The sequence below is a fragment of the Impatiens glandulifera genome, chromosome 2 (assembly GCF_907164915.1).
Source record: "Impatiens glandulifera chromosome 2, dImpGla2.1, whole genome shotgun sequence".
Classification (NCBI taxonomy): domain Eukaryota; kingdom Viridiplantae; phylum Streptophyta; class Magnoliopsida; order Ericales; family Balsaminaceae; genus Impatiens; species Impatiens glandulifera.
The window spans coordinates 55,656,512-55,682,041 of record NC_061863.1 but is presented as its reverse complement, the minus strand read 5'-3'; the positions used below and the strand labels follow the sequence as shown (position 1 = coordinate 55,682,041).

Here is a 25,530-nt window from a genome sequence, read left to right as displayed (position 1 = left end):
TTTATGTAAAATTTGAAAGTTGTTCATATATCATTAATTATCTAATTTAACTCAATTAATTAAATTAATTATAATATCATTGATAATATTAATTTTTAAATATTTAATAATAAAATGATTTTAAATATTTTAATTATTAATAATAATATTAATAATAAATATATGATAATAATTTGAATTTTATAAAATTGAATAATATATATGTAAATAAAATAAATAATATTAAATTTATTTTAATCTAATAAATTGATAAATTATTATTTTTTTAACACTGCTAAATTGACAAATATAATAATAATAATAATAATAATAATAATAATAATAATAATAATAATAAAATGTTTACAAATAAAATAATATTATTTTTAAACTATATATATTTAAAAATATATTTTAATGATTTAAAAATTAATTTTATATATAAATATTTTTTATCTTTAAAAATATCATTTTAAATGATTATACTAAATATTATTATATATTGAGCTAGTAAATTTGAACTTAATAAATGAATTAACTTTTCAAAATTTCACTTGATATCTTACCGTTTTTTATAATAAGTTATAATAAATACTATATTGATAAAAAAAATTAAATAGGCAATTGAGTGTGTAAAATTAATATGGAAGCCAATAAAACGGTCATAAATTATATTTCCTAAAGTTGCAATCTTCAAGTTCTTGATAATTTCAATTTCCAAATAATTCAATCATTACAACAATTTTCATTTCAAACTTTTTGAGTTCCCGCTATTGAGATTCTATTGAGCTTTTATCCCCACTATAAAAAGAACTGGTAGAAGTGTAGAACGGCAGATCTTCTCTCTTGACTCTTTTGATTTTCGCCTTTTTAACTGTACAATCGATCAGCCATGGACGTTTCTTCAACATCTGTTTCAAAACAACAGCCTTTGTCTGATTCGGAAGTAAAGATTCAAGGTAGTGATAACAAAGTTGATGAGATATGTTCAACGAATCTACCTGAAAGACATACCCCATCGACTTCACCAGCGCCCGCGCCGGAGGAGAAGAAGAAGAAGCGAAATGGGTGTCCCGGCGTTCGTGTTGTCGGAAGTCGTATTTATGATTCTCAGAATGGCAAGACCTGTCATCAGGTTCGTCAAACATAATTTTATTTGTTTCTCCATGTTTTATAGCGCTGAACCATGTTTCTTTGCAGTGCCGACAAAAGACAATGGATATTGTGGCATCTTGTAAGAATGAGGAAAATGAAAAACAATGCAACGTGAAATATTGCCATAAGTGCCTTCTCAATAGGTTAGTTCTTATTTGATTTGTAAAATTGGGTTATTTCAATTCACTCACTAATCTTGTTCTGGAATTAGATATGGAGAGAAAACTGAGGAAGTTGAAGCTTTAAAGGAGTGGGTTTGTCCAAGGTGCAGGGGTATTTGTAATTGCAGTTTTTGCAGGTAAGATATTTCATTAATTTGGAGCTTTAGTTGTTTGTGTGTTAAACAATAAACATTTCCATCGCAGGAAGAAAAACGGGAAACAACCAACTGGGATACTTACACATACTGCAAAATCAATTGGCTTTGCATCTGTTTCAGAGATGCTTATTGTCAATGGTTCTGATGTTCAATCGCTAAAGGTAGTTCCTCGTTTGATGCTCTTTACTCTGTTGCGTCTCAAGCTTGTTATTTGCGAAATGTTTCATCAATGGTTGTTTTGATTTGCAGGAATCTACTTGTGGCATAAAAAGAAAAGGAAAGGAAAATTCTGGTCTTGGGGAAAACATTAAGAAGGTGAAAGAGGGGGATGCGATGGATAATGGAGCTGTTATATCAAAGAAAAGGAAAAGGAAGAGCACAAAAGGCAAGGAGGGAATACATAAAGATGAATGTCATGATGAAAATTCCAGGATTTCTATTAATTCCCTGAGTGTTGCTGAAATTCCACTGCTGCCTCAGGGATCTGAATTGAAATCTGTAGCCAACATAGAACTGCAACCTGAAGAAATTGGTCAAGCATTGCAGTTATTGGAATTTTGTGCTGCTTTTAAAGAGGTAAATTGGGCTAAATTTTCATCAAATATATAGAAATGAACTGAAAGGTATTTATTAGCTTTGCTAAGACATTTATTTTTTGTTTATGACTTTGGTAGATTCTTGAACTGAAGAAAGATGAGTCTGAATACATCTTGCGCGAACTAATTCGTGGGGGCAGTGGATGTATAGGACGTTCTTCTCCAGTAGCCCAGTTTCTTGTTCGTTTATTAACCCTGATAGAAACAGACTCGGGAGAGAGGTAAAGTATCTAAGCATAAACAGACTTGGGGGAGAGATTAAATAATTTCTTACGAATTGCTTGTGTATTCTTATTGCAGATCTAATGTGATAAATCATAGACTAAGCCACAAAACATCATGGCTGCTTGCACTGCACAGATGTATCTCCACTTCAACATTTCTATCAGGGAAATTGAAATTTGATCAATTTGACGGGAGAGTTGACAGCTTCAAAAGTTTAAACTCCGTAGAAAGGCTTACTCTTGTAAACTTTGTGTGTGATGAAGTTCTTTGCACCAGGTAAGTTAAAAAGTATTCTGCATTTACATATCCCTCATAAACTCAAATTCATATCATATTCTCTTGCAGCAAGGTAAGAAATTGGATGGAAGAACAACAATTGAAATGCAATGAAGAGGTGAAGGAAACAAAAGAAAAAATTGCTGCAGGGAAACAAAAGGTAGTAATAAAACTGTAATTCAAAATTCAAATAACCCTTAAATATTAGATCATTTAATTCAAATACCCTCAAATAATTCACTTTTTTCTTCAAATTATCCTACATCAAACAAGCTCTTGGAGTTTTGCATTAGAGATCAATGTGTTCAATATAAAATGTTATTTGTATAGGAGAAACAGTTGAAGCAGAAGATGAAAGATGAGTTGGCTGAAGCTATCATTGCAAAAAATGGTGTTCCTCTCTCAGTTTCTGAACATACAACCATCGTCTCACAATTTAAAGTGCAAACAGACCAAGTTCGTGCTGAGATGTTGGAAGCAAAAAAATTACTATGTTCAGGTGATTAATCATTTTGCCTATCATATAATTCAATATATTAGTCCTTTTATTAGTTTACCAAATGACTATTTTTTATGACAGAAAAACAACATTGCAGTTCTGTTAGGACAAAGCCTGTCTTCATGGATAATGAGGGACTTACATTTTGGAGATTGAAGGGTTGTGGCGATGAGTCAAATATTATACTTCAAGGTTTTTTACTTTTTTACTTTTTTAAAATTTATCTTTTATCATTGAATTACACAAGGGTTCTACCATGAGCTTAATTATGAATTCTGATTTTGTTTTCTTGGACTATATGTAGAAGTAAGTCTCCTAAATGAATCAGATGTGCGTGAAAAATGGTTTACTTATGAAGAAGGGGAGAAGATGGATAAGGTTAATAAATACATATCATTCAAGTAAGTGAATTACATTAAGAGTTTATTTTTTTATCACATCAAAGAACTGTATAAATGGTTTAGAGATGATTTATAAAACCAAAATTGATATCAATAATTAATTTATGACATTTTAAAATGAAATTATTTACTAAATATAACATAAACATGATTATCGTATTGGTATGTTTTTGCAGGGAAAATGAAAAAAAAGTCGTTGTAACAATGAAGGCATAATAATATATTATAATTTATACCTTGTGTTTGGTTAGGAAATTGATTGAAGAATCATTTTTTTTTTATATTTGGTTTCCTGTTGAAAAATATTTCCTTACGGAAAGGCCAAGCCAGTACGATTCTCCACTAGCATGACATTCAATTTAATTTAATTTGTATTTAGTGTAATTTGAATTTTAGAGTTTTTCTCTCTAAGCAAAACTTATTAAAAAAAGATTTGTTCATGGTAATTATTATTGGTTATATATATTATTTTTCTTAATATAGTTTGGTTCTTATTTTAATAGACATATAATAGATTGTGAGCAAGCAAACCCATTTTGTTTTTTTATACAATTACTGATAGTGTTTATCAGAAAGTCTCGAGTATATTCCAGAATTTTTCTTATATAATTTTGTTATTTTAATAAGACATATTTCTTCTTTAATTAAATTTAGATTACTATTATATTTTATCATTGATTTGATTATAATTGATCGGTTCAAAATATGTCAAGATTGAGTTAGTTAAAGATGAGATGCTCAGCACATTAATGATATCTTGTTTCATAAGAAGTGTTTTTCTACTAATGATTATTTTGTTTCGGTTATAATTTATTATTATTTTTTAATCACATTTTTAATATTTATTAAGTTATAACTATAAATATAATTAATATTAAATTTACATCCAAAATATATTTGAAATAAATTTAATTTATTTTAATATTATTTTTATTAAAATTAACTAATAATAAATATTTCTTTTGAACAATCATTGACTGCATTTGCTTCTCTCCGTAAGACTTAGTCTCTGTCACATAAAGAGAACTGACCTTCTTTCCTTTAGCTATCATCAAAGACCTCTTATTGAGTTTCCATTTTCTTTCACCAAAGTAACTATGATAGCCCTCACCATCAAGAATACTAGTAGAGATTAAATTCATCCGAATATCGGGAACATGTCGAACATTCTTCAAAAGTAGCTTGTACAAAGTGTTAGTATCCAAACAGACGTCTCATTTTCCAACAATCTTACACGTAACATGGTTTCCCAACGTCACTGAACCAAACTGTCCACTAGTGTAAGGAACAAATATATCACAACGATCGGTGACATGATAAGAAACAACCGAGTCTACCACCCATTGTGTATCTTGAGAAACAAGATTGATACTATCATTGTCGTAAACAACAATCTTACACGTAACATGGTTTCCCAACGTCACTGAACCAAACTGTCCACTAGTGTAAGAAGCAAATATATCACAACGATTGGTGACATGATAAGAAACAACCGAGTCTACCACCCATTGTGTATCTTGAGAAACAAGATTGATACTATCATTGTCGTAAACAATATCGATGTCGTTACCACCCACATCTGCAACCTTACTACTTCCATCTTGCTTATTCTCCTTTTGTTCCTGTTTTAAAGATCTACACTAATACTTCTTGTGTCCTGACTTTCCACAATGATAACATGTAATCTCTTTTCTCGAGTTGGATGTTCCCCCTAACCTGTCTGAACTGCCACTGCGATTCTTTGGAGTTTTACTTTTATTTCTACCCATTTTCTCAGTCACGAACACCTGACTTGGAGTCGAGAAGTCCTGTTCTTTTCTTCTAGCCTCTTCATTCAACACGCTCTCTTTCATCATTTTCAAAGTGAGCTTACCTTGTGGAACATAATTGGTAATTGAAACCACAAGTGTCTCTCAACTATCAGGCAGAGAATTAATCAAACACATAGCATGAAGCTCATCATCAAATTTCATTCCTATCGTAGCCAACTCATTTAGAATCCCCTGAAAAGCATTTAGATGCTCGGACATAGAAGACCCATCTTGATATTTCAACGAGCAAAGCTTCCTAAATAGAAATGCTCTATTTTGAGTGTTGATCTTCTCATACAGCTCACTCAAAATAGTCCACACTTTATGAGCATCAACTTCAGTAGCCACATGCTGATACACACTGTTGTCAACCCATTGCCTGATTTTACCAACTGCCTTTCTGTTCAGTTTCTTCCAATCTCCATCTGTCATAGTCTCTGGTTTGCCTTTATCACCCAAAATAGTGTTTTCATAATCATAATTACACAATAAGTCATTCATCTGTGACTTCCAGATTGTGTAATTGGTAGCTGTGAGTTTGATCATCATGCCATTACTACTCAACGATTCTTCCATTTAAATTATATAAGAATCACCACTAAACGAACTCAGCTCTGATACCACTTGTTGGAGAAATTGAATAATAACACATGTTTAACAATCCAGAAATAGATAAGCTACAACAAAAGACCTAACAATTCTTTTTCCCCTTCTATATAATCAAATGAGCAGCCAATTCAATTGAGCATCAAATAATCAAACAATCAAAGAAACAGAGAGTAAGACACCAATATTTTACGTGGAAAATCCAAATTAGGTAAAAATCACGGGACACTTCGGCCACTTAAATCTTCCACTATATCAAATGGGTATACAATGTTGTTCAATACAAGCCTAGTGGTAATCTAATCAAAGTTATCAATTAACCTCACACTAACTTGTCATTCACATACATTATCATCATTACTAAAGATGACTAACCAAATGGAGAAGAGATAAAGGAAATTAGAAGAACTTGTTGCTTCAATGAAGAAATTGTTGTTTCAATGAAGGAAGAGTTGCTTCAATGGAGGAAGAGGGAGAGAGAACCAATCAACTGCTGTGTTTTTTTCTTCTTTAATTAAATATGCCCTAATGGGCTTTATTAATTTGTCAGGTCCAACTGCCAAATGAGCTGACCCAACACATTTATACCGTAATTTTTTTTCGGGGTGAGCTAAACTTTACATAGATCCATCCCTGAATACATTAGTAAATGTAAAATGACCCATATGCATTACTCGGTGTCAAAGATGGCACAATTGCATTAGTCAATGACATATAGCCCAGATGCATTAGTTAATACCCATATGCATTACTCAATGCCATATATGGCACAAATGCATTATTTAATGCCAGAAATAACCTAAATTCATTTGTCAATGCCGAATGATCTATATACATCCCTCAATGTCAGAGATAACCCAAATGCATTTGTTAATGTCAAATATTTCAAATGCATAAGTCAATGTCAAAGATGACTCATATTATTAATCAATACAAGAGGTGACTCGGATGTTACATTGACTTATGCATTTGAATTATTTGAAAATTAATAATTGGTGGTAATTTTGAGAAAATGAAAAGTATTTTTTGGTAAAAAACTTTAAAATTATTAATATATAGTAATTTAAAATATAATGTATACTATTTTGGTTAATTAATTGAGTGATGTCATGAAAGAGATAAAAGTAAAATGTTGGTTTTTAGATTTTGATTATTAAAATAAAACCGAACCATAAATAACATTCAAACCAAACAAGCCCATATAATTTTAATGTTGGAGAAACAGAAATCAACCTCATAAATACTTGATGTCTAACAATAATTTGTACATGAAGCACATTAAATCGTATAATTAATTTATTTCCTTAGATCCAAGAGGAGTTCATCATGCTCAAAGAACATAACTCCATCTCATTATTAAAACACACATATAGTTAGTTTCAGTTGATTCTAAGACGTTGCAAATAAGATTTGCCGTCGAGTTTACGCTCAAAAAGTCCCTTGAAGAAATCTTTTACACTTAGGGTGCCAAACTGTGGTGGCATTCCAGTTTTAGGGCATGTTAAACTTTTGGCCGGGCCAAGTTCCCCATTCAATCTTGGAAATAGAAATCCAGCTATAGACATCCTCTCCACTTCTGAATGAACAACCGCCCTATGCTCAATGCTTTTGTATATTCCGTTGCTAAATATCTTTTATTGAATAACAAACTTAGTATTATTAGTTATCTGCTTCTTTAATTTGATTAAATAAAATGTACATAATAATATACCTCTAAAACATCGCCAATATTCACAATGAAGGCATCGGGAATTGGTTTGATTGGAATCCACGACCCATTATGTTTTATTTGTAAACCATCAACTTCACTGACCTGGAGCAGGATGGTGAGGCCAACTCCGTCTGAGTGTGGAGTAAGACCGACTACCAGCTCCGGTTGGGGGCAAGGTGGATAATAATTCATCCTCATAGATTGCATTCCTTCCTCAAATAAATCACTCATTTCATCTTCATCTATGTTTAGTGCTTTTGCCATAAGGTTTAATATCTTCATGCTTAGTTTATGTAGCTCTGATGAATATTCTTTTAGGGTTTCTCTGCATTTATTAACAATTTTTAATTTATATATGCATAGATGTTGGGAGGAACGGACTCAGAATTTAGAGTTTGGGTAAGTTTGAAAAAAATTGGATACACTTAAAAATATATATATATATATTTTTTTGAATAAAACGAATAGTTAAAATAAGTTTTACTATTTTTTTAATAATTAAATAAATAAATAATGATTTTTTTTAATAATGTCACATTTTTATCAAAAATTAATATATATATATATATATATATATATATATATATATATATATATATATATTCAACCACTCCGAACCCTTACATAAATTCATTCATGCCCGTATAATATTAGAGATTCGAGAAGACCTGAAAGAAAGGGGGAGGTTTTGCCAAAGATGGGATTTTCTTAAATGAAGAGGCAGAGTAACCAAGTAGAACATGTCGCACCAGTCGAGCTTCTGCTGGTCGGAGACAACAAAAGCTTGTCCAAACCCTTCTAGGTCCCCTGGTTCTTGGTCGAGTTTCATCTTCTCCTCTATTGGAATATTGAAGATTTGTTCTATTTCTGATTTCATGTTGTTCACTAATGACGTGTTTACGCCATGATTAACCAACTGCATCAATCAATATTGTTATTGGTTTTAACTTTCAAATAAGCATTAACAAAAACTTGAAGAATTCTAAAGAGGAAGAGATATTGTATACATGAAAGAAGCCCCAATTTTTGCAGGCATCGTCCAATTTGTGGAGTTGGGATTGGAACATATCATGATCTGAAGAGAAAAGCAGAGCATGCAAGTCGATGACAGGGATTTGATCGAGTAAAGTGGAAGAATCTACAATAATGGTCGGTACTGCAATATCGTCTTGAATGTACCTAGCCGGAACTTGTTTCATGTGCGGTTCCTTCTTAACTAGCTCTTGAACGTTTGCCACGGGCAAAGAACCTCCAAGGTTAGCTCCTTCCATCTATTTTTCTCTTACTCCACAGTGTACTGATATAGATATATGGATCAAACTTGATTATGCTATTGTTTTTATACCACTCTTTTGGATACCACGGAAAAAGAGTTCTAGGCGTTCGATATATTCATATGCATGCACTTTAAAAGAAAAAGAATATGGAGAATATGTATTGAGTTCTAGGCGGGCATCTAACTGGCCTAACTATTCATTTGATGTTTTCGTATGCATGCACTTTAAAAAAAAGAATAAGGAGAATATGTTTCAAGGTTTAGGCGATCGTCTAGCTGGCCTAACTTTGAAGTATTCCATATGCATGCATTTTAAAAGAAAAAGGATAAGTAGAATTTGTATTATTCAGCCTACCCATCTTTGTAAGTGATATGACATTTCACCAACTATGTTGTATTAGCTTGAATCAGAATAATATGTGATATTGTTAAGTGGATAATCTTACTTATTTAAAAATATATTTGTTAAGATCGCACATGTCATATGATTAAATTGTTGGCACAATTTATTTGTGTAACTAATACTAACAATTACTATATCTATTCACCCAATTAAACTATGTCTAAAAGTCAAATATTCAATAATAATATATATGTATAGATTATTTCAACAAATATCAAAAATATAATTGAAAAACTTATGGGAGCTTCTAACCAAAAAAGCAGCCGCGGCCCGCGACCAATCTACCAGTCAGCAGTCTTTTTGTCTTTGTTAAACAAATAAATGCAAATTAACAAAATAAAATAAAAGAGGTACTAAATGAAATATTTAATATTTTTGGTAACCAAAATAGATAAGGTAACTAGTTATTACTTTTAGTTTTAGTTACCTAAATCATATTGATAATGTATTATTTGTAATACAACACAAAAGTTTCCAATTTATATTAATATTCTCTGCTCTATTACTATATAATTTCATATTAATTATTATTATTTAACAGTCTTCTACCCTTCCTCTTGACAAAGTCTTTCGAGAAAATCGGTTGAGTCTGGATTTTTTTTTCTTTTACTGCTAAATGTGTTATTTTATAATAAAAGGGAGAAATATCATATATCAGATTTTAATATAAGTTCAAAATTGGACATTCTAAGGGTCTAAGGGGTATAAGTGGTTTTAATTCACTGTACACTGAAATTAAATCGTTGAAATCGGTTTGAGAAATTTTCAAATTTTTGATTTCGATTTATTGGTCGGTTCGATTTGGACGATTAGAAAATTGATTAGGTCGTTTTATTTATTCACCAAAAATAGAACCTATATATTCAAATTCAATAGTTGGAAATTTAAATATTAAAATAAATGTTTAAATATCAAACTATAACTTATTAACCAAATTTTGTATTGATTAGTTTGATAGGTAGGTTTTGTATAACTTATAACTAATGGAATTGTTATTCCTCATTGTGGCTACTAATGGAATTGTTATTCCTCATTTGTGGCTGAAATCCGATGTGGTTTGCTGAGGGATAAGAGATTAATAGCAAAATCGTGATGTCACAAGATTAGAAGTCAATTGAGATCCCAGAAAGGAAGGAAATGATGTAACACTTTACTTAATTTAAAAACGCTGGTAAAAGAGGTTGATTTGTTGTAGGATAAGAGACATGTAAAACTGTGATTGAGATTGGTGGTTGATTTTCTAAGGAATAAGAGACGTTTAAAAATGTGATTGAGATTGATGTTTGGTTTTCTGATGGATAAATTAATTAACTTTTCAAAATTTTACTAAATATTTTACTGTTTTTATAATATATATATATTTATATATAATGATGCTTAATTTTCAAAGTGACTGAATTGTCGTGTCGAGAGCTGTGGTTAAATTGGATATATATGTGCGAGTAAATGAATATTTGAGTCGGATTGTGGGTTGACCCGCCCATAAAACTAAAACGGTTAAAAATAAAATAAAAATATTATAGTTATGTTTTGAATTTGCAATCTAACAAATCAAGTACAACCATTTTAACCATTTAAACTAATAAGACTTTATATTTTAAAGTCAACACCAAATTTGATGAACGGGTGACGTTTTAATAATATAAGTTCAACTTTTTAACTAACTAATCTCTATATATACAATGATGCTTAATTTTTAAAGTGTTCGAATTGCCGGTTCGAAAACTATGGTTAATTTGGATATATATGTGAGAATAAATGGATATTTGGGTTGGATTGTGGGTTGACCCGCCCATAAATTTAAAACGGTCAAAAATAAAATTAAAAATGCTATAAATATATTTTAAATTTGGAACCTAACAAAAATAGTACAGCTCTTTAACCAACTATGCTAATAAGACACTATATTTTAAATTAAACACCAAATTTTATGAACGCGGCACGTTTTAACAATATAAGTTCAAATTTTAAACTAACTAGTGTATATATATATATAATAATGTTTAATTTTAAAAGTGTCCGGATTGTCGAATGGATCGAGAGCTGTGATTAATTTAAATATATATGTGAGAGTAATTAAAAATGTTATTATATTTTAACAGTAATTTTTTTTCTCAGTTTTATATATCTTTGGTCGTAGACTATATAGTAGTTATAATAAGTTATAATAAATACTTTTTGGTAAAAAAAAATGAAATAGGTAATTGAGTGTGTAAAATTAATATGGAAGCCAATAAAACGGTCATAAATTATATTTCCTAAAGTTACAATCTTCAAATTCTTGATAATTTCAATTTCTAGATAATTCAATCGTTACAATAATTTTCATTTCAAACTTTTTGAATTCCCGCTATTGAGATTCTATTGAGCTTTTATCCCCACTATAAAATGAACTGGTAGAAGTGTAGAACGGCAAATCTTCTCTCTTCGACTATTTTGATTTTTGCATTTTCATCTGTACAATCGATTAGCCATAGACTTTTCTTCAACATCTGTTTCAAAACAACAGCCTTTGTCTGATTTGGAAGTAAAGGTTCAAGGTAATAGTAACAAAGTTGATGAGATATGTTCGAATCTACCTGAAAGACATAATACCTCATCGACTTCACCAGCGCCTGAGGAGAAGAAGAAGAAGCGAAATAGGTGTCCCGGCGTTCGTGTTGTCGGAAGTCGCATTTATGATTCTCAGAATGGCAAGACCTGTCATCAGGTTCGTCAAACTAATTTTATTTGTTTTTCCATGTTTAATAGCCTGAACCATGTTTCTTTGCAGTGTCGACAGAAGATAATGGATATTGTGGCATCTTGTAAAAACGAGGAAATGGAAAAACAATGCAACGTAGAAAGGCTTACTCTTGTAAACTTTGTGTGTGATGAAGTTCTTTGCACCAGGTAAGTTAAAAAGTATTCTGTATTTACATATTCCTCGTAAACTCAGATTCATATCATATATATTCTCTTGCAGCAAGGTAAGAAATTGGATGGAAGAACAACAATTGAAATGCAATGAGGAGGTGAAAGAAACAAAAGAAAAAATTGTTGCTGCGAAACAAAAGGTAGTTATAAAATTGTAATTCAAATCATTAACTAAAATATTAGATCATTTAATTCAAATAACTTCAAATAATTCACTTTTATTTCTTCAAATTATCCTACATCAAACAAGCTGCCCTTGGAGTTTTGCATTAGAGATCAATGTGTTTAATATAAAATGTTATATGTATAGGAGAAACAGTTGAAGCAGAAGATGAAAGACGAGTTGGATGAAGCTATCATTGCGAAAAATGGTGTTCCTCTTTCAGTTTCTGAACATACAACCATCGTCTCACAATTTAAAGTGCAAATAGATCAAGCTCGTGCTGAGATATTGGAAGCAAAAAAGTTGCTATGTTCAAGTGATTAATCCTTTTGCCTATCATATACTTCAATATATTAGTCCTTTTACTAGTTTACCAAATGACTGTTTTTTATGACAGAAAAACAACATTGCAGTTCTGTTAGGACAAAGCCTATCCTCATGGATAATGAGGGACTTACATTTTGGAAATTGAAGGGTTGTGGTGATGAGTCAAATATTTTACTTCAAGGTTTTTTACCTTTTAAATTTTTATCTTTTATCGTTGAATTACACAAGGGTTCAAGCTTAGTTATGAATTATGATTTTGTTTTCTTGGACTATATGTAGAAGTAAGTCTCCCAGATGAATCAGATGTTCGTGAAAAATAGGAACATATGGACAAAGTTAAGAAATATATATCATTCAAGTAAGTGAATTACATTAAGAGTTTATTTTTTTATCACATCAAAGAACTGTATAAATGGTGTAGAGATGATTTAAGAAAAAAAAAATGATATTAATAATTAATTTGATATTTTTAAAAGTTGAAGAAGCAAGACAAAGCAAAATGAAATTATTTTCTAAATATAACATGAACATGATTATTGTAATGGTATGTTTTTGTAAGAGAATGAAATAAAAGTTAATGTAAAAGCAATGAAAGTAAAATAATATATAGTAATAGTATATTATAATTTATACCTTGTGTTTGGTTAGAAAATTGACTGAAGAATGTTTTTTTTTATATTTGATTTCCTGTTGGAAAATATCTCCTTACTAAAGGACAAGCTAGTATGATCCTCCATTAGCATGACATTCAATTTAACTTCATTTGTATTTGTATTTAGTGTAGGTTCTCTAAGCAAAACTTATTAAAAGAACCAGATTTGGAATTCATGATAATTATTATTGGTTATATATATTATTTATTTTAATATAGTTTGGTTCTTATTTTAATAGACATATAATAGATTGTGAGCAAACAAACCCATTTTATTTATTTATTTATTTTTATTTATTTATTTATGTTTTTGTGGTGGCAATTATTGATAGTGTTATATCAGAAAGTCTCCAGCATATTCCAGAATCCTTCTTCTATATTTTTGTTATTTTAATAAGACACATTTCTTCCTTAATTAAATTTAAATTACTATTATACTTTATCATTGATTTGATTATAATTGACCAGGTTCAAAATATGCCAATTTGTTAGATTAGAGTATCTTGAATTAGTTAAGGATGAGATGCTCAACATTAATGATATCTTGTTCATAAGAATGTTTTTATTAACTATTTCATTATTTTGTTTTGGTTATAATTTATTGTTATTTTTTAATCACAATTTTAATATTTATTAAGTTATAACTCTAATATAATTAATATTATATTTACTTCCAAATTATAATCAAAATATATTTGAAATAAATTTAATTTATTATAAAATTGTTTTTATAAAAAACTAATTAATAATAAATATTTTTTTGACCATAAAAATATAATATAAAATATCACATTAATAATATTTTATTATTTATATCTTTACAATTTATATTTAATAACAAATATATTCATACTTTATTTTTTATATAATTAGAATACAAAATAATATTATTTACTAAATTTTTTTCATATTTATCTAAAACATTACTAAAATAATAATAAAAATATTGAAAAATAAAATCATAAACTTTTAATTTATTTTATTTATAAATAAATAATAATTTTAAAAAATAATTTATTTATTTATTTTTTATAAATAATATTTATAATAAAAAATAATTATGATAAATAAATTAATTAGTTATAATATTACTAACATATTTATATATAATAATAATAATAATACTGTTTTTACATATCTAAATATCTTAATTTATTATAATTGTTATTTTATAATTATTATTCTTTAATTAATTTATTTTAGTTTTTATTAATAAAAACTAATGTAATAATTTATAGAGTTAGAATAACGAGTATCATCATCAGTGGATGGGGGTAAGATTCTTCAAGAATCTTTTTTTATTAATTAATTTGGTAATATTATTTTATAAATTTGAAATTTAATTAATTAATAAAGTATCTTTTATATTTTTTTTAATATATCATGTATTAATTTTGATAATTTTTTAATATTAAACATTATAAATAATAATTATTAAAATAAATTTATTAATCAAATAAATATTAATATTTTAATAATAATTTTAATATTAAAACCTAATATCTAATTTATCTAAATTTAAATTATTTTAATTTTATTTTTAAAAATATTAAAATAATTAAATAAAACAAATAAACAAAAATAAATAAATATATAAATTATTCATTAACTAATATAAATAAACTAATAAATATAATATAAATAAACTAATAAAATATATAAATAATTCAGTATAAAATATATATTATTATTTAAATAATAATAATAATAATAAATTTAATTATATATATATATTTATGTTATTAAAAATTATTAATATTATTAAAATAATTATAAAAATAATAATATTCAAATAATTATTAAAATATTAATTTTATAAAAGTATTTATAATTATTTGTTACAAATAATAAAATTTATAATATAGAATCATATATATAATTAATATATTTATATAATATTAAATTATATATATTATTGGTTGTTAATTTTAATATTTAATTATAATAATAACTTTTTATTAACTTTCTTTAAATTATATATAATTTATTAATATTTTTTATATTATAATTTTTTTTATTAATATAAAATTTTTAACTATATATTTTTTATAACAAAATTTACAACTTTATTATTTAATTATTTAAATTTTAAATTTTAAAAATATATAAATTATTAAATATAAAGTAAAATAATAAATATATATCTTTTAATTTAATTAAATTTATTTTATCAATATATTTAATATATTTAAATAAAAAAATTAATATAAGTGTATTAACTGCAAAATAATTTTAAAACTTTTATTTTTATAATATTATTAATTTTTAAATTCTAATTAATTTTTATTTTAAATTAATAAATTCTCAATATTATTTATAAGTATTTAAATAAATTAAAATAATTTTATAATACTAAATTATCTAAATTTTTAAAAAAATATAATTAAAAATTAAATTATATTAAATATTAAGATAAATACTTAAAAAAACATTATTTATATTTAATTATAATTTATTATATTTAATATTATATTTTTATTTTATTCAAATCTTTTTTTTAGAATTAAAACATTAAACTATATAAATTAGTTTATGTAAATATATTTGTTTATAAATAAATATTATTAATTGTATTATAAATTATTTAAAATGATAAAATAATAAAGTAATATATTTTTTATTTTTTAAATGAAAATAATTTATTGTAAGGATTTAATAAACTATTTAAATTCTGATATTTTTATTTATTAATTAAATAATTTTGAAAATTATATTTAAAATTTATTATTTAATCAAAATTATATATATATATATATATAATTAAAATAGAACTTAGTATAATAAAATTAATAAATTTATTAAAATAAAATTTAATTCTAAATTCCTTATTATTAGATAATAATTCATTGTTTCAAGAAAAAATAAAATATTATTATCTATTAAGAAATTTAGAAAAAACAATAATTTTGTTTTTCATTTTTAATATACACGGATATATTGTTTTTTTTAAAATATTGTTTTAAATTAATTAATTAAGTTTAATTATTTATTAAATAATATATTATATTATTAATAACTAATAAAATATATTTATGTTATTATATTTAATATATATAATAATTTAATTTAATATTATTATTTTTTAATTATTAACTTAGATGATTTTAAATATTTATTATACAATATATATTATTAATTAGAAGTACTAATAAAATTATTAATATTATTTAAATAGCTATAAAAATTTATATATAAAATGATATATATATATATATATATATTGATAAAATAAAATAAAAAATAAAATAAATTTATTTTTAAATAGAAGTAGCATTTATAAAAATTTTAAAATTATTTATTTAAATTATATAATAAAAACTAGGTTAATATATTAAAGTAAAATTTAGCTACTTGTTTTTAATAAAGTGCTTTTAATAATTGACATTTTTTTTGAGTAATTAATTATTGAGAAATAGATTTATGTTTAAAGTATGAGATAATTTTGAAATATGTTATTAAAATGTATTATGTTACATATATTTATTATTGTCTCATATGCTCATAATGACTAGAATTCCAATTGGCATAAACATTTTTTAAAATTAACTCTTTCCAATAAAATTCTTTTGCTGAAATTATTATGTAGCTCTTGAAGTCATCAACAAGAAATCTCATATATTGTTTATTTATTACATAAAAACATTTTTACATGTATTTAAAAATAATGAATCAGAAAAAAAGAACATATCAAAAATAAAAGTATCTTAAGAAAGCAAAAATTAAGTGGCTATGTGATAAAGAAGAAGAGATAGTCACATGTTGGTTATTTATACTTCATATTTTTAAAGAGTTAAAAGAGTAAGTAGTTTATTATTTAAATTTGAATTTGAATTTGAATTTTTTTGGTTTATCGGATCGAGAGTTCCAGTTAATTTAGATATATATGTGAGAGTAAATAAATATTTGAGTCGGATCGTAGGTTGACCCGCCCATAAACTTGAAACAGTTAAAAAATAAAATAAAAAAATGATATATATATGTTTCAAATTTGTAACCTAACATAAACAAGTACAATCCTATAATCAAATATGATTGGGGTGTGGTTTTCCGAGGGATAATAAATCAGTAACAAATGAGAGTGGTTAAAAAATATGAATTAAATATTTGATTGACCAAAGTGTGAGTTCACGAAGTTAAATGTTGATTGAGATTGATGGTTTATTTTCATAGGGATAAGAGACATATGAAAGTGTGATTGAAATGTACTTTGCTGGAGATAAGAGATCGGTAACAATGAATCATGAGGTCACAAGATTAGAGGTCGATTGAAATTGGCGATTGATTTGCTGAAAGATAAGAGACGTGTGAAAGTGTGATTGAGATGTGGTTTGCTGAGGTATAAGAGATTAGTAACAAATTATTGTGATGTCACAAGATTAGAAGTCGATTGAGTTTGGTGGTTGATTTTCTAAGGAATAAGAGGCGTTTAAAAATGTGATTGAGATTGGTGGTTGGTTTTCTGAGGAATAAGAGGCGTGTGTAAATATGATTGAAATTGATGATTGGTTTACCAATGGATAAGAGGCGTGTGTAAGTGTGATTGAGATGGATGGTTGGTTTGTTGAATGATAAGACTTGTGAAAGTGTGATTGAGGTGTGGTTTTCCAAATAATAAGAGACCAGTAATAAATGATCATGAGTTGACGGGATTAGATGTCGATTAAGAATGGTGGTTGGTTTACCGAGGGATAAGAGGTGTGTGAAAGTGTGTTTGAGATTGATGGTTCGGTTGCCGAGAATAAGAGGCATGTGAAAGTGTGATTTGAATTTGTTTTTAGTTTGACGAGTGATAAGAGGCCGATAACATTAGGATTAGTGTTTGGTTTGCCAAGGAATGTCGGAAACAAATGATCATAAAATCATGAGATTAGAGGTCGACTAAGATTGGTGATTGGTTTGCCAAGGTATCAGAGACATGTACGTGTGAAGGTGTGAAGTTATGAGATGAGAGGTCAATTGGAATTGGTAATTGGTTTACTAATGAATAAGAGGTCAGTAACATTGGAATTAGTGGTTAGTTTGTCGAGGGATAAGACGTTGATTCAGGTCGGTGATTGATTTTCCAAAGATAAGAGAGACTTGTGAAAGTGTGATGTCACAAGATGAAGAGGTTCATTGTGATTGATGATTGGTTTGACGAGAGATAAGAGACGTGTGAAAGTAATAAGGTCACGAAATTATAGGTCAATTGGAATTGATTGTTGGTTTGTCGAATGATAAGAGACCGGTAACAAATGATCATAAGGTCATGAGATTAAAGGTCAATTGTGATTGATAATTGGTTTGTCGAGGGTTTAGGAAATATACATTTATCGTGTGTATTGTTTATTTCCGACCAAATTTTGTGTAAACTCTAATGTTGGATAATTATAATTTATATCATTTTGTAGGAGTTATGTTGAACTTGAATTTGAGAATCAAAATTACTTACGAATATATGTGTGTTCGAGATTATTGTCTTCAATTTTTTTTAATCACATTTTTATGTCTTTCTTTTGTGCCCAAATATCATCCATGCTCGTGACTTCTCACAAGGACTTCCGAGATCACATGGGCAGAGAGGGTATTTAGACAAGAGATCTCATTTGCTTTTATTGAGTCTATGAATTTGTTCATGACACTTCTCAATTGGGAAATTTGACGAAATGACCCCAATAATAGCCTTAAATGAGTAAAGTATGAGCCCATAATTTAAACATAATTTAAATAGCGCTGGTGACCTTCTTTTTTTTCTAACGAAAATGTCCATATTGCGTCACGCATCCTCCAGTTGTGTGACGCAACCGAGTGCATTGTGAAAAGTCCACAATGCCCTTGCTATATAATTAGAAAATTTTCAGTTCTACTCATTTCTTTCTTCCATGTTCTCTCTCTTCACTTCCCTTTCTCCTCCTTCTCTTTAAAAACAAGACGACCCCGACGAAGACGTCGGAATCCCAGCGAAGGAAGGATGTCCGCTGCTACTGGTATGCTTCTTTTGTATTCCTCTTGTTATTTATTTCTTTCTTTGAACGCATTGTTTGTTGGGTTTAGGGTTTAGGGATTGATTAGGTAAATGTCACAGTTGCGGCGGAATCTGGGTGCGTCACGCGGGTGCGTCACGCGACCAGACAACTAAAAAAATGTTTCTGTATATATAGGCGGGTGATAATGTGGGTCTTCTTCTAAGGGGTTTAAAATGGAAAGACATACAGCGCGGACAAATAAGTTGTAGATAAGATATGCATTTATTATATTTGCTCACAAATCAATCAAAGATTTTGTCTTAATACATGAAGAATGAGAAGTAAACAGAAGTATGGTGCATGCATCATTGGGATAAGATAATGATAAATTAGTTTGATTTGGTAGGTGATTGCAAAGCCTGCTAGTGTGAAAACATACAAGAGATTTGAGGCAGAGATATATGTGTTGACAAAAGATGAAGGTGGTCGTCACACATTGTTTTTCTCAAATTATAAGCCTCAGTTCTACTTGAGAACTGCAGACATAACGAGCAAAGTTGAGTTGCCTGAAAATGTTAAGATGGTTATGCCTGGTGACAATGTCACTACTACCTTTGAACTATTATTACCCGTTCCCCTTGATGCAGGTCATTATGTCTTTAACTTTATTTAATGTATTTGTCTGTTTACCATAGTGTTTGTGATGATACTAAATTCGTGTAAATCTTGAACAAGTCAAAGATTTGCATTGCGTGAGGGCGGTAGAACAGTTGGTGCAGGAGTAGTCTCAAAAGTCATTAGTTAGTTGATGATATATCTTCTTCTTCCATTATTATTTATCCTTTTGCCAGAATACGAGACGACAGAAGACAAAAAGGCTAGCAGACCTTGGACCGGGTCGAGTTACTTTTCATTGAGTTTTAAGGATATTAGAACTTGGGAAACAAGAAAGGAGAATATTTTTCTTCACATGGTGATTCATTAACTACTTTTGTAGATTGATTAATAATTTGTCCAGAAAAAACTAAATGATGATTTTGATCAAGTTCAGAGATGTGTCCATCATTATTACTTTACTCTGGACCTAAATTGGTTGTTACTCAATTTTCATGTGCAACCATTATGAGTCTATGACCATGTTTCATTTTATCTTATTATGCATTCATGTGTTGATTAAATTTCACCTTTAAATAATGTTATCTATAAATTCAAAACAAACCAATAAAAATCAATCCCCAAAATTGGCAACTTATAACAGTAAAGTTTTAATGTGTGTAAATCTAAACACTATACAAAGATCAATTACAATTTCATCTTGTTAAGCAAACCTCAGAGATGCCATGGCTACCAAAGTTCCAACTCTAAAGAAAATCTCATTTACACAGCAATGCAACTTCCCCACAATCTTATTATCATTGCCCGGTTTAGTAGAAGTGATCTTAGCGATGGCAATTACTGTGTCCCTTAGTTTATTTACTGCCCAAGAAAGCCAAACCAATCCTAAACCGATGTCTGTAGCTACAAGCTTAGATGAGTAGAGAGGTAAACTGCCATAAGCTACCTTACGGACCACAGACAGTAGAACTGCTATACCAGTCCCGGCTATACTTGCTGAGAATTGGGTCAATAACTGCTATACCTTATTTTCTTTTACCTATCAAAATAAAATAAGGTACCAATAATGACTGTTTCTTCCATCTATTTGAGTCTTTTGCCAAATAATACTCGTCAATAATAGGCAATAAATCCTTCATTTCAGTGCTAGCACCATTTAGGATCAATTGGCTACCTTCACATAACTTCCGATCTATGGGTAAAACGCACCAAATGTGTAATTTCAAGATGAACTTCGGAAAATCGATGATATAAAGGGTTTTGAAACCCGATATCCAGTAAATGAGATTCAAATTGAGGAAAACCTATTTCCAGATCAAGTTGGCCATCTACTTGACTTTTCCAGACATAAGAAGTTGAATTTTCTCATGCTTATTGAATTTTTCATCCATTCCATAGTTAAAATCATCGAGTTTGGATTAACATCTACAACATAAAGAACTAAAAGTAATAAAATCATCATCTAATATGTTCTTCTAACAATAGTTTTGAATTACCATCTGAATCGATGAAAACATGTTTTATCATAATTTGGTCAGTCCCATTTGCAAATCTGCTTGGAAATTTCCACTGCTCATCTACCTGATCTGTTCTCAAACCAAAGGAGCCTAATCTCATCATTTCTTGCCGTGAAATGACTTCATGGGAAAGAGACGAGTAATCCTGCAGCCAATAGATTTATCAACAGAAACCCAATTTGGGAAATTCAGATAAGTCTATTCAAAGACGACATTGGGAATTTAGAGCTCTCTACATAAGATCCATCGCAGGAATAGTCGTCAAGGCCTTATTTGGGTTTTATAAAACCCAAATAAATTTTGACACGTGTCAGCGTGATGCAACTGCGTGACGCAACGCAACTGTGTGACGCAGCTGTGTGACGCAACTGCGTGACGCAAATACGTGACGCAACCAACCTGAGAGTCCATCAACAGTCATATACGAATCAACCAACCAACCAATCTGCATTCAACGAATCAAGACGAATCAATACGTTCTATATACAAAATAAACACAAACAGTCATATATAAACGAAATAAACACAATATATAAACGAATATAGTGGAAATTTTATCTTCCGCCGTCGTAGTTCACCGTTGGAACCGCAATTCGCCGTTGGAAGTTCTTCGCCGCTCTACGTCATTGAATATAGTGAAATGATGCCTCTTCGATGTGTTCTTCGCCTATGAAAAGAAGAGAAAGTCTTCTCTGTCATTAGAGTTTACAGCGGAGAAGACCGGGATGAGAGAGAAAATGAATCAAAAATGAAAAAAATTATATATGATTTTATAGGCTTTCGGGTGCGTCACGCAAAGGTATAATTGTCATTAAAAAAAAATAGGATCACCAACACTATTTAAATTATGGAGTGACACTTTACTCATTTAAGCCTATTATTAGGGTCATTTCCTCAAATTTCCCTCTGAATTTATGCATTGTCATTGGTCAATACAGAAATTTAACTGTTGGTTAACTTTATTTTTAATATTTTTTTAAATACGAAATAAAATATATATTTTTAAAACACAAATACTAAGTGTTTTTATATCAAAAACAAAAGTTTATATTAATTAAATGAGTCAAGATAAATTTTAAATATATATGAAATTTGTAATATAATTTCAAACTTATATTTGTTTATTTATAAAGAAACTATACTAGTTATCAAACAATTAATTATAAAGTAAATGATGAGATATTAATAAATTTTGAAAAGTCAATTAGTTAAAAATATTTAAAAAAATTATTAAGTAGTCACAACTCAACCTTAACATGACATGATTCAACTTAGTTAATGATTATACTTTATGTAAAATTTGAAAGTTGTTCATATATCTTTAATATCTAATTTAACTCAATTAATTAATTTGAATTATAGTATCATTTGCTAATTTTTTAAATATTTAATAATAAAATGATTTAAATATTTATTAATTTTAATTATTATTAATAACATTAATAATAAATATATGATAATAATAGAATAATATAAAAATGATTAATATATTAAAAATAATAAAATGTTTACAAATAAAGTTATATTATTTTTAAACTATATATATTTATAAATATATTTTAATGATTTAAAAATTAATTTTGTATATATATATTTTTTATCTTTAAAAATATCATTTTAAATGATTATACTAAATATTATTATACATTTAGCTAGTAAATTTTAACTTAATAAACTAATTAACTTTTCAAAATTTAACTTAGATATCTTACCGTTTATTATAATAAATACTTTAAAAATATTAAATAGCTAATTGAGTGTGTAAAATTAATGTGAAAGCCAATAAATCGGTCATAAATTATATTTCCTAAAGTTACAATCTTCAAGTTCTTGATAATTTCAATTTCCATATAATTCAATCATTACAACAATTTTCATTTCAAACTTTTTGAATTCCCGCTATTGAGATTCTATTGAGCTTTTCTTCCCCACTATAAAAAGAACCGGTAGAAGTGTAGAACGGCAGATCTTCTCACTTCGACTCTTTAGATTTTCGCATTTTCAACTGTACAATCGATCAGCCATGGACATTTCTTCAACATCTGTTTCAAAACAACAGCCTTTGTCTGATTCGGAAGTAAAGGTTCAAGGTAATAGTAACAAAGCTGATGAGATATGTTCGAATCTACCTGAAAGACATACCTCATCGACTTCACCAGCGCCCGCGCTCGCGCCGGAGAAGAAGAAGAAGCGAAATGGGTGTCCCGGCGTTCGTGTTGTCGGAAGTCGTATTTATGATTCTCAAAATGGCAAGACCTGTCATCAGGTTCGTCAAACATAATTTTATTTGTTTCTCCATGTTTTATAGCGCTGAACCATGTTTCTTTGCAGTGCCGACAAAAGACAATGGATATTGTGGCATCTTGTAAGAATGAGGAAAATGAAAAACAATGCAACGTGAAATATTGCCATAAATGCCTTCTCAATAGGTTAGTTCTTATTTGATTTGTAAAATTGGGTTATTTCAATTCACTCACTAATCTTGTTCTGGAATTAGATATGGAGAGAAAACTGAGGAAGTTGAAGTTTTAAAGAAGTGGGTTTGTCCAAGGTGCAGGGGTATTTGTAATTGCAGTTTTTGCAGGTAAAACATTTCATTAATTTGGAGCTTTAGTTGTTTGTGTGTTAAACAATAAACATTTCCATCGCAGGAAGAAAAACGGGAAACAACCAACTGGGATACTTACACATACTGCAAAATCAATTGGCTTTGCATCTGTTTCAGAGATGCTTATTGTCAATGGTTCTGATGTTCAATTGCTAAAGGTAGTTCCTCTTTTGATGCTCTTTACTCTGTTGCGTCTCAAGCTTGTTATTTGTGAAATGTTTCATCAATGTTTGTTTTGATTTGCAGGAATCTACTTGTGGAATAAAAAGAAAAGGAAAGGAAAATTCTGGTCTTGGGGAAAACATTAAGAAGGTGAAAGAGGGGGATGTGATGGATAATGGAGTTGTTATATCAAAAAAAAGGAAAAGGAAGAGCACAAAAGGCAAGGAGGGAATACATAAAGATGAATGTCATGATGAAAATTCCAGGATTTCTATTAATTCCCTGAGTGTTGCTGAAATTCCACTGCTGCCTCAGGGATCTGAATTAATATCTGTAGCCAACATAGAACTGCAACCTGAAGAAATTGGTCAAGCATTGCAGTTATTGGAATTTTGTGCTGCTTTTAAAGAGGTAAATTGGGCTAAATTTTCATCAAATAAATAGAAATGAACTGATAGGTATTTATTAGCTTTGCTAAGACATTTATTTTTTGTTTATGACTTTGGTAGATTCTTGAACTGAAGAAAGATGAGTCTGAATACATCTTGCGCGAACTAATTCGTGGGGGCGGTGGATGTATAGGACGTTCTTCTCCAGTAGCCCAGTTTCTTGTTCGTTTATTAACCCTCATAGAAACAGACTTGGGAGAGAGGTAAAGTATCTAAGCAGAATTGGGAGAGATTAAATAATTTCTTATGAATTGCTTGTGTATTCTTATTGCAGATCTAATGTGATAAATCATAGACTAAGCCACAAAACATCATGGCTGCTTGCACTGCACAGATGTATCTCTACTTCAACATTTCTAACAGGGAAATTGAAATTTGATCAATTTGACGGAGGAGTTGATAGTTTCAAAAGTTTAAACTCCGTAGAAAGGCTTACTGTTGTAAACTTTGTGTGTGATGAAGTTCTTTGCACCAGGTAAGTTAAAATATTCTGCATTTATATATCCCTCATAAACTCAGATTCATATCATATTCTCTTGCAGCAAAGTAAGAAATTGGATGGAAGAACAGCAATTGAAATGCAATGAGGAGGTGAAGGAAACAAAAGAAAAAATTGCTGCAGCGAAACAAAAGGTAGTTATAAAACTGTAATTATTCAAATAATCCTAAATATTATATCATTTAATTCAAATACCCTCAAATAATCCACTTTTTTCTTCAAATTACCTTACATCAAACAAGCTTTTGGAGTTTTGCATTAGAGATTAATGTGTTCAATATAAATGTTAATTGTATAGGAGAAACAATTGAAGCTGAAGATGAAAGATGAGTTGGCTGAAGCGATCAATGCGAAAAATGGTCTTCCTCTTTCAGTTTCTGAAAATACAACCATCGTCTCACAATTTAAAATGCAAACAGA

General features: G+C 28.5%; 2 protein-coding genes across 2 annotated transcripts; one reads left to right on the top strand and one right to left on the bottom strand.

Annotated features, from left to right (window-relative positions):
- Positions 1-852: 852 nt before the first annotated feature.
- On the top strand, positions 853-3,635 carry LOC124924983. The gene is made up of 12 exons (XM_047464963.1): positions 853-1,114; positions 1,180-1,277; positions 1,346-1,432; positions 1,500-1,614; positions 1,703-2,029; positions 2,128-2,270; positions 2,350-2,550; positions 2,620-2,710; positions 2,881-3,049; positions 3,131-3,241; positions 3,354-3,427; positions 3,627-3,635. Exons 1-12 carry the CDS (start codon positions 872-874, stop codon positions 3,633-3,635), a joined length of 1,668 nt encoding a protein of 555 aa, XP_047320919.1. The 5' UTR covers positions 853-871.
- Positions 3,636-7,246: 3,611 nt separating this feature from the next.
- LOC124924982 (protein SRG1-like) lies at positions 7,247-8,849 on the bottom strand. Its single transcript, XM_047464962.1, has 4 exons — positions 8,586-8,849; positions 8,247-8,494; positions 7,579-7,903; positions 7,247-7,498 (listed from the first exon to the last, which is right to left on the bottom strand). Exons 1-4 carry the CDS (start codon positions 8,847-8,849, stop codon positions 7,247-7,249), a joined length of 1,089 nt encoding a protein of 362 aa, XP_047320918.1.
- Between the last annotated feature and the right edge of the window lie 16,681 nt (positions 8,850-25,530).

Excerpts from the sequence above, each read along its gene's own strand:
- LOC124924983 (XM_047464963.1), top strand. The coding sequence starts at position 872 with ATGGACGTTTCTTCAACATCTGTTTCAAAACAACAGCCTTTGTCTGAT. Across the intron at positions 1,433-1,499 it reads TGTAATTGCAGTTTTTGCAG|GAAGAAAAACGGGAAACAAC; the intron begins GTAAGATATTTC and ends TTTCCATCGCAG. Across the intron at positions 3,242-3,353 it reads GTCAAATATTATACTTCAAG|AAGTAAGTCTCCTAAATGAA; the intron begins GTTTTTTACTTT and ends GACTATATGTAG.
- LOC124924982 (XM_047464962.1), bottom strand. The coding sequence starts at position 8,849 with ATGGAAGGAGCTAACCTTGGAGGTTCTTTGCCCGTGGCAAACGTTCAA. Across the intron at positions 7,904-8,246 it reads AACCTCCCCCTTTCTTTCAG|AGAAACCCTAAAAGAATATT; the intron begins GTCTTCTCGAAT and ends TAATAAATGCAG. Across the intron at positions 7,499-7,578 it reads ATATTGGCGATGTTTTAGAG|ATATTTAGCAACGGAATATA; the intron begins GTATATTATTAT and ends ATTCAATAAAAG.